The sequence below is a fragment of the Anoplophora glabripennis genome, unplaced genomic scaffold (assembly GCF_000390285.2).
Source record: "Anoplophora glabripennis isolate ALB-LARVAE unplaced genomic scaffold, Agla_2.0 scaffold1261, whole genome shotgun sequence".
In the NCBI taxonomy this organism is placed as follows: domain Eukaryota; kingdom Metazoa; phylum Arthropoda; class Insecta; order Coleoptera; family Cerambycidae; genus Anoplophora; species Anoplophora glabripennis.
This window is the reverse complement of record NW_019417339.1, coordinates 29,354-39,280: the sequence shown is the minus strand read 5'-3', so window position 1 is coordinate 39,280 and position 9,927 is coordinate 29,354. Positions and strand designations below refer to the sequence as shown.

General features: G+C 37.8%; 1 protein-coding gene across 1 annotated transcript; it reads right to left on the bottom strand.

Annotated features, from left to right (window-relative positions):
* Window positions 1–8,891: 8,891 nt before the first annotated feature.
* LOC111692273 lies at window positions 8,892–9,925 on the bottom strand. Its single transcript, XM_023456191.1, has 2 exons — window positions 9,641–9,925; window positions 8,892–9,574 (listed from the first exon to the last, which is right to left on the bottom strand). The coding sequence occupies exons 1-2, from the start codon at window positions 9,923–9,925 to the stop codon at window positions 8,918–8,920; spliced, it is 942 nt and encodes a 313-aa protein (XP_023311959.1). The 3' UTR covers window positions 8,892–8,917.
* Between the last annotated feature and the right edge of the window lie 2 nt (window positions 9,926–9,927).

Here is a 9,927-nt window from a genome sequence, read left to right as displayed (position 1 = left end):
ATATATATATTTTAACATGAAATAAATAATGAGCAATCGTTAATAATAACTATAACAATTTTACCTTAGAAAAATATATGCCCTAGAGCATAAAGCAATGGAAGCTAAACATACAAAGAATTATTATCATGAAACATCTATAACCATCACAATCACAAAATTACATAGAACAATTAACAACAAAGTACTTAAAGAATATTACCTGCTAACAAATACCGGTTAAACACTTAATTTTCCACTTCTATATTTTTCACACTACACTGATCGTCTTGCTTTTCACTCCGCGCTGTTCTCACTTCAACTGCCTATCTTCAACTAACTATTTAGGCTTCCTTCCAGAATTTCCTACCTAAGTGCTTGTTTTTTGTGCTTCCTTCTATCGACCGTTAATATTACTTTTTCATTGTTATACAACACCCATGTAGCAGGTGACGTGGAAGTTGATAAGATAAGTACGGTTTTGCACAATACATAGGTACTATAAATTGAAATTATACTTCACAATGAAAATGGTTTGACAATTCTATTGACTAAAGACATTTGCGTTTTTAATCACATGTCACATCAATTGTTAAATAACTCAATTCCTTTTGATAACTCTGACACGAGTTCGAAGATTGATTTAAGTTCACTGTTTAAAATGTTATAATCAAAAAATTTTCTTATCAAATTATTCTCGCTCATTGATAACAAAATGGGCTTCGGGCATTGATAAATGCCTCATAATCGAAATAGTGTTGAGCAATGTGTTTTTGAAAACTGATTAAATTTTATTTGTTATTAGCAATGTGTATGTTATTATAATTGAAATATTAGCTATGTGATACCAGTTGTCGTATTGGTGACTGGTATGGTAAATTGGGAGGATTTAAAAGAAAGTAATTAAAGTAAGAAAATATGTGTATTGTTTATTTTGAAATATAAACATCTATATCAAACATATACAGGGTGTCCGCGTTTTTTGTAACAGGACTTTCATGACTTGTAGTAAAAGTCCTTTAAAAAAAAAGTTCATGTAAACATATATGTATAGATGCGTCGTTTTCGATTTACAGAGTGTTCAAGTTTAAAATGCGAATTAATTTTTTATTCGTAAAACAAAACCCCTTTTTAGACTTTGTTGAAACTTGGCAACTTTGTTCGTAATAATAATAATACTCATTTTCTCACATAATTTAATTTGTCCTATTTTCTCCAGTAGCATCACAACAGGATACCAGCTTGATAAATATAGAAAAAAAAATGGTACGCCACTGCTCTTTGGTAAGTTTGAAATTTTTCTCAGATTTAGCTATCAAAAATACTTTACTTTTTTGTTATTTACTTTTTTCCTATCTCGCTTTGTTTAGACAGAAATAAAACTTTTTGTTTCACACAGTTTATTGTAAGATATTAAAAAAATAAACAACACGGTATGGAAAAACAACTTATTGTATAAATAGACCTCAAAGGAGCCGTTCGAAATGCCCGCCATTTCGTTCTACACACAAATTACAGCGACGTGTCCCTGTTTAAATATTTTAATGAAAAAAAAATCCTTAATCTAACTTAATGATATTAAAAAGTCTTTTGTAAAATTCTGGCATGGATATTCCACGTTACAAATCCAACAATTGATTTTTTATTTTATAGCCGACGTAGTCATATTATTTTATCTTTTGCTCTATCATAAAATAAAAATCTTTTCAGTGACATTTCATCAATGCAAATTAAGTAATCTTTAGCATCTTCTTTTACTTTTGATTTAATGACTTCAAAGATAAAATAATTGATTCAAGCAGTTATTTCCCATTTTTTAGTTATTCTGCACAGTACTTTTAGAGGCCAAGCAAAATGTTTTTCTCAGAAAATAAGCCTGTGGACTTAAAAAGTATACTGTCAAAGCAAACTGTTTAAATTTATTGGAATATCGAACACCTTTTACTTTTTTTCTGTTCATATATAAATTTGCTGACAAAAAATTTGTTACCGAGTCCGAGAAATGGTCTTTACAGTAACGTAAAATATGTCTCACTAATTTTTGAGGCAGGTACTACTTCTGAAGATTTCTGTTTTAATTGTATCTTCAAGATGTTCATTTTTTATCGTAAATCACGTTTTCGTGGAGAATCGGCTGTTAATCTTGTTGAAGTTTGAGCAGTAACTTCTGTAAAAACCAAAATAATTATTATTCACTCAGATTTATAAAAAGGCGACTGATAGAAAAACAAAACATCATCCATTACGAGTTTAAAGATTATGCAACACCCATTATTTATCAAAAAATATACCTCATAATTAAAGAGGGAATTAGCAAACATCTCGATAGTAAATATCTTAATAATAACCAAATTAATGAATTTCTAATTATTGGATTGCAGTCACTTTTGATGCCAACTAACTTGTTTGGTAATTTATACCACAAAATTAAATACCTATTGAAAATAAGTACTCTGAATTTTACTGTCTCTAGGTTTACAAAGGGCCACTGTATCTTTCTACGAATACATACCAAATGCATCTCCAGAAATAGACTTTTCCGCATATAAATTAACAGCCGTTTGTGAAGTACTTGGGATGGACGAGATGTCTTGATATTGTGACGTGCTTGGAATCGACAAAATGTGCATAATTTTTCAGAGCTTAGTATTTTATTCATTAAAAAAAATGGTTTAATATTTTTAAACAAATTATTTTCAATTATTTCGATAGGGTAAGCGTATAGTTTTCTCAAAATGGGAGAAAACTCTAAAATCCCCGATGCCGACATCAACTATCCTAAGAGGGCCAGAGGGGAACGAGATCCGACGTCGACAACGGCGAATGGTACTTTTTACTGGAAATTTTGGCGGACGATTCACGAGCGTCACGGAAAGCGATCGAACGTCTACTTCCGACATTCGCAGTACTTCAGTGGGAGTGCATGTGTATAGCGCGAATAAAGCGACACAGAGCGAAATGTAACAATAAATATTCTATGGTAAATGCCTTGTATATGTTAATTGTGAACCATTATTGTCTGTTAATTCTGTTCAATAAATCCTTTAACATATCTTCCACGGTTTGATTGAAAAAACCCTGTCATCAAACTCAAGAACTTTTGGAGCTCACAGCTCACAGGCTCGCTTCACGAGGCTCCCGTCAAGGCTGCCATTCCTTGACGCGGCAATTAATAGTGCCTAGCAACCACTACTCGCTTCACGAGACATACCACCCGAGGTAGCCTAACCTGAGGTGAAGACCCTGTTCGATGGCCCCCTGCATCGAAACAGCGGTAAACTCCAGGCTCCTTTTCTGAGACCTGCGATACCGTCCGAGACTGACCACCTCCGACGAAGATCCTGTTCGATAGCCCCCTGCATCGTAACAGTGATACACTCCAGGCCTTTAGAGACCTGCGTACCGTCCGAGACTGAGAACCTCCGACGAAGACCCTGACTCCGATTGTGCCGGCTCCATCGAGATACCCGCAGCGGTAGGGGAAGTCCGAGCAAAGTGAACACCTTTAGCTTTCCATGATTATTGGTGATAATGTGTAATAGAGAAAATTAAAACAATTATGTGAGATTAGTTTTGATTTAATAAACTTTCGAAATTCGTTAACAGTTTTCCTTAATTCTGGTTGAAACAGTTGCTATAAATCAAATTAAGAAAAATGTCAAAATATCCACTTTGCCCGAGCCCCCGGGTAAAGTGGATACGACATAAGGGCAAAGTGGATAACAACAAAGAAATCTTTGGGAACATAAGTTACTAATAAAGTAATATTTAATATTTCGAAAAAAATAAAAATTAACATTCTTTTTCAAAAATCTAATCAATCACAAATGTCATCAATGCCTTCAAATGCTGAACACTCTTCATGATACCATTGATGACATATATTACATCGTATCCAATCTTCGATTGGTTTTCCATCTTGTTCAATGTATATTTCACCGCAGAAAAGCATAAGATATCTTTGGATTTTTTTATTTTCTTCTGACTTCTATCTTGTTGTTGGTTTAGCTGGCTGAGATATAGGTCTTAATTCCGAAGGACTGTAGTGAGTTTTGAAACACCCTGGTTTAGGTGAAATAAGCAGACTGTTATATATAATGAAAGAATTTACGATCACCGGGCAAAGTGAATACGGTATCCACTTTGCCCTATTCGCTTTGCCCCATATGGTCACTTTTGAGGTTAACCCGTTTCAAATAAAAACTGCTGCTTTGGGTTTCATTTTCTACACAATGTAAAAAGCTACATTATAACCACACAAAAACAAAAGTTGATAAATAAATAACTTTCTCGTTATTAGCAAAATACTTACCTTGATAAATCAATATTTTTCAAGCAAAAACACAAATCGTCGCCTTCTGGACGCCGCGTGACACGACCTCTTACTAATATATTTGCCACACACTCTGCGCCGACGTACGAACGTTTTTATGGTAACGTGGCGACCGGTAAGCGAATTATTTGAGAGTAGTGGGGAGTATTCACTTTGCCCGGGGTATTCGCTTTGCCCAGGATTCCCCTACACACATAGGCTCCTACGAGTCCTATCAGTCAGACTATCGAGATCTGCAAATCCGAGGCAACTTTCCTCGTCAAACCTCTAGGCGGTCACTCGTCGAGGCAACCTTCCTCGTCATACCCCTACGAGGCATTTTATTTGCAACCTACGGGTTCAAAGCAATAGTATGCACGTCATTGCGGCGGCGAACTCAAAATCTAGCAGAAGTTATCCTTGCTTCTCAGGGCTCCCTCGAGAGACCCAATTTTAAAGTAGAGTCAGTGCTTCTACAAGACTTTCGAGCAGAAGAGCTTGCTTCGACATTGTCGTACGGGGTAAGGTGTATCCCTGCGACGAGACATCCAATGCTACGAGGATTGGTGTCCTCGAAGGTACAACAAATAAATCAGATCGTGATTATATGATCAAGACTGAGCTGGACGAGACCTCGTCTCCATCCGGAAAGACCAGCGGTTACACGAACTGCCCTCACGCCTGTTTGCCGGCGAAAGATCTCTCGACACTCCGGATGAAAGAGGAAATGGCCTTATTCCCCAACGCTATCTCGATGTTGCGTGAAGAGTCTGAGGGACCGAAGGTGGTAGCTCGTGGAAGTACGCGGCACGGCGCAGCCACAGCGCCGTACGCGTTGAGGTCCGCTGCTACGCGAGTTATCGATACCGCCTCGACCACCCCTCACGACGCACTCACGCAAGAATTCCACGAAGTGGGTCACCCACTTCGCTCGGGACGAGGTTATACCTACGTACCAACTGGTAGGGTCTGGGGAATCACATGAGCCCAACCACGGTTCGCGGTCCGGCCCCGATGTCGGCCTATTTCCGATATCGGGTGTTCCGGAACGTGGAACCGTTGGCGCCGGCGATACAGTACACACACCATTTCTACGAAATGGTACCCAGCGGGAGTAATGCGCATCTCGTTCGGGTGCCATAGCATGCGAAAACCCCTTAGCCGACTTAGTCGTAGGTGATGTAGCCGGCTCTTTCCATCTAAGCAATTCTGGTACATACAAACAAATACAGAGTCCACGTGATCTGATTCGCCAGGTGGAGGAATATGAAGATTTACAGAGAGAGATCGCGGCTAACCGACCTGCCAAACCAACCGCGCCGTCTCCGCCTAACTTCATCCGCAACCAGACACCAGTAGCTCCGACCGCCCGTAACATCAACACCAGTAAGGACCCAGGCGACTTTGACAGCAACAACTGATCCTCCAAGAACCACCCAACCAGAAGAAACGCCGATTGAGACAACCCCAATTAGACCACAGACCGCAAGACACGTCCGAACACTGGAGGAACAACCTTCGACTTCCGCCGCCAACGTCCCTTTTGACCGGAACGCTATCTGCTGGCGTTGTGGAAAGAGTGAACATTTTCGAAGTCCATGTCGACCACCCGACCAGAATAAACACCGATTAAGACAACCCCAATTAGACCACAGACCGCAAGACACGTCCGAACACTGGAGGAACAACCTTCGACTTCCGCCGCCAACGTCCCTTTTGACCGGAACGCTATCTGTTGGCCTTGTGGAAAGATTGGACATTTTCGAAGTCAATGTCGAGTATCGTCACGGTCTTTTCTGCTCCAGATGTGGACAGTCTGGAATCATGACTAGGGACTGCCCGTGTCCTCAGTCGGAAAACTAGACTGGAACCGTACCGTCACGAGGCCTGTACCGTTCCGCCCTAGTCTTGCCTCGCAAACCATATCCGCCAACCACCCGGACAATCGACAACACGTACCAATCCGGATTCAGGGTAAGACCTTCTGAGCCCTGCTAGACACCGGAGTTGCACGCTCATATGTAGGAGACTGAATCCATCAATTAGGCCTACATTATGAGACCGCTACCGCACTGGCCGTCCAGCTAGCAAATGGTAACTTGGTGACAGTAACCGAGGTTTACCAGATCCAATTCCGGATAGGGAATAAAGAGTTTGATGAGAATCTATGGTATGTCACAAATGACCCCGCAGGTTCCTTATGGAAAATGGCTTCCAGCCGATAGTTCTAAAAATTTGGATTTAAATAGTTCTCGAAGCTTAGATAAAATGTTGTCATATGCACTAAGCTGAGAAAATTATATTTTTCGAAATATAGTCGCCGAAAGGTATAAATTGAAGAAGACTCATTGTAAAGTCAAATGAAGAGAAGCCGTGCAATCTGTCCAAAACATATATTTCTTAGACTGTCGAGGTTACTGAATCCAAATCAGCCATCCATTCGGGTATACAGATGCTATACAGGGTATACAGTATACAGAAGGTGCTTAGGGAAAATGATGATGAATTTCAATTGGATGAACATATAGACGAACTAGGACTTCTAAGAGCACGAATTTCCTCAAGATTCCGAAATGCTGCAAGACATCAAATATTTATTAGTTATGTCAACGTGAATGAAGACTTAGATAATTATGGTGGTGATCAAGATAATGGTCCAATCCTAGCATATTATTGCACGTGTTACTCAGGGGCGAGAGTAGTAGGAACTTGTGCTCATGTGACCAGTGTTTTTTAGTTTCTAGGCTATGCCCACCATCAACCACATGTGAATTACCCAGATGATTCGCTATTAAATACTACAATGATTGCAAATAATTAATTGATAATTGAATTGATTAATTATAATTTATGTTATACCTTTTATTTCAGACAATATTATTTCTTATTTGAAAATGATTCAATATGTATTCGTTAAGATGTATAGTAAAGTTAAAAACATATGTATCCATCAGCGATGTTTGATAGGTGTGTAGTACATTAATAAAGAATGTACTTTAGTTTAAAAGGTGTTTACTTATCGATTTTTTAACCTACCCTCCAGAACCAGGATTAACTCCAGAACCAGGTTGACCGTGGAACATCTTACAATCTGTTATCCTCTTAAGACTTCTCACTGTATACTTTGCAAATGCGCAATACAATATAATAAAAAATATCCTAAAGCTGTAATAAAATATTACTTAATATTATTATAATATGATTGCATATGTTTGGGACAGATTACATTTACAGTGATCTTACAATGACCTTCATTTGACCTTGATGTGACTTTGAAACTCATCCGCACATCCGAATGGATGGCGGATTCGGATTAAGTGACCCCGATACGTAAGGAACATGTGTTTGGGACAGATACACGGCTTCTTTTCATTTGACCTTACAAGCTAAGATTCTCTTTATACTTCGCGGTGCTATAACTCCTAGCTTTCATCGACTATATCTCGGAAAATATAATTTTCTCAGCTAAGTGTCTATGATAACTTTTTATCTACGCTTCGAGAACTATTCAAATGCAAAGTTTCAAAACTATCGGCTGAAAGCCATTTTCCGTAGGGAACCTGCGGGGTCCTTTATTCTCCGATGTTGTGCTAGGAATGGACATACTGCGCAAGCACAACTTCCTGATAAATCCATCCGCTGCCACCGTTAGCCCCGTCATTTCGTCAACACCAAGCCCCGATGTAGATCCCTTGGAGGTTCTGTCGTCAACCACATCACCAACGGAGGAAGAGAAGCTAAAGTCCTTCTTTCTTGGAGACCGAGTTACCTAGCTTTAAGGATTTACGTGGTACTACCGGCTTAATACATCACCAGATCCGCCCTTCACAGTCTGAACCGATCAAACAAACCCGAAGATGCAGAATATTATCATCAAGTTGATGAAATGCTGCCAAATTTAAATGACATTTTTCTCAAACACATGGCAGTTCTAAAACCAAAGTCGGTAATTCTCCAGCCTTTACGGTTTTCCAAATTTTTAACTTTTCTCAATAACTACTATTTTTATATTAAATTAAATTTAAAATAAAATTTCACTTATTTGCTACAAATTTATGTCTGCTTTAAGTAATATATAGTTACAAACCACGTCTTCTTATTTACAAAATGTGTTTATTTTTCTTTTTTGACTGCACTCCGTATTTAAGCATTTACTGAGTTCTCAAATAACTTTCTTAAATACAATTCTTAACGAAAACAAAAATTATAGGCACTTTGCCTAAGGTTCACATTCCCAAAATTTTTAGCCCTCCTTTATGTGTTATGTTTTTAATTATTGCCCATGACTTCCCAACGTAAACAAAAATCTTTATCAAAAATAACGTTTTCTCGAAATACCATCAATAATAGTTATTTACGTAACAAGTCCGGAAAATACTGTTTTTTTGGACGAGTTGACAAAATTCTAGGACGAGCCGTAGGCGAGTCCTGGAAGTCCGCGAGTTCAAAAAAACTGTTTTCGGACGTGTTGCGTACACTATTTTTTCGGCAACCATGTAGAATAACAAATTAATGAGACACATTTCTTTATTATATTTTTTTGTAGAACAAAATTTCGAACATTTTAATTCTTATTTGTATTAAATATTGAAATTCGAACAGAAGATAGGTACTAACAGAAACATTCTAATTCTTATTTATATTAAGATTTATAGTAAAATTTGAGCAATTGCTAATATTGAAAGGGTTTAATTTGTTTGAAATGCTTGGTATATTTAAATGCCTTTTGTAGTCAGAACAAGAAGGTAAAGTTTCCGTTTCATATTGATTGTTTTCATCTGATAATTTTTGAATGGTCTTGGCAATTTTAATTTTGTTTGTTAGTGAATTGTCTATATATCCTTCAGCGACATTGGTAGACTTCCAGCCACCGTGTCTCTTCAAATTTGTGATGTTTCCACCATTATCAGCAAATATCGTCGCTGAAGTTCGACGCATGCTATGGCCTGTGTAATTTTTAGGATTGGGTAAATTTAAAAATTCTGCAATTCTTAATCCGAGATTCCCAAAACTGTGGATACCAACGGGCTGAATCGAACATTTTCCTTTTTTGTAATTCACGAATAATCTGTTATGTGGAGTATGGGATGGCCGTAAAGATAAATATTGCCTATACAACAGCAGGTTTTCTTGCCCAATTACAACAAAATTTCTCTCAATATGTGTTTTAGAATCTGGTATTTTCACGAGCAACATATCTTCTTTGTCGTTTATTAGATCAATTGACATTTTTGTTAGTTCTTCCCGTCTACACGCACCGGCTAACCCAATAATTGTTGCTACCTGAAAATGAAGCAAATTAAGTTGATACTTTTATATCCTACAATCGTAATATTTTGTTAAAATTACCTTTAGCATTAGATATGTTTCATTATCTGCTTCTCTAATGAATTTGTTGATTTGCTCGCTGCTGAAGACTTCTGATTTCTTTGCTTTATAACCAACATTCTTCCTTTTAAGAAATGCGATTACCTTTGGGAAAGTGGCTATGTTTACATTTTTCTTCACTAAAATGGTACTTTTCAACATAGAGTACATGCTCCACAGGGTAGAGGATTTGACAGTTTCAGATTTTTGCGCCAAGTAAGCTAAAATTACATCCTCTGTAATAGTTTTGCATTTCTTCATATCCATCC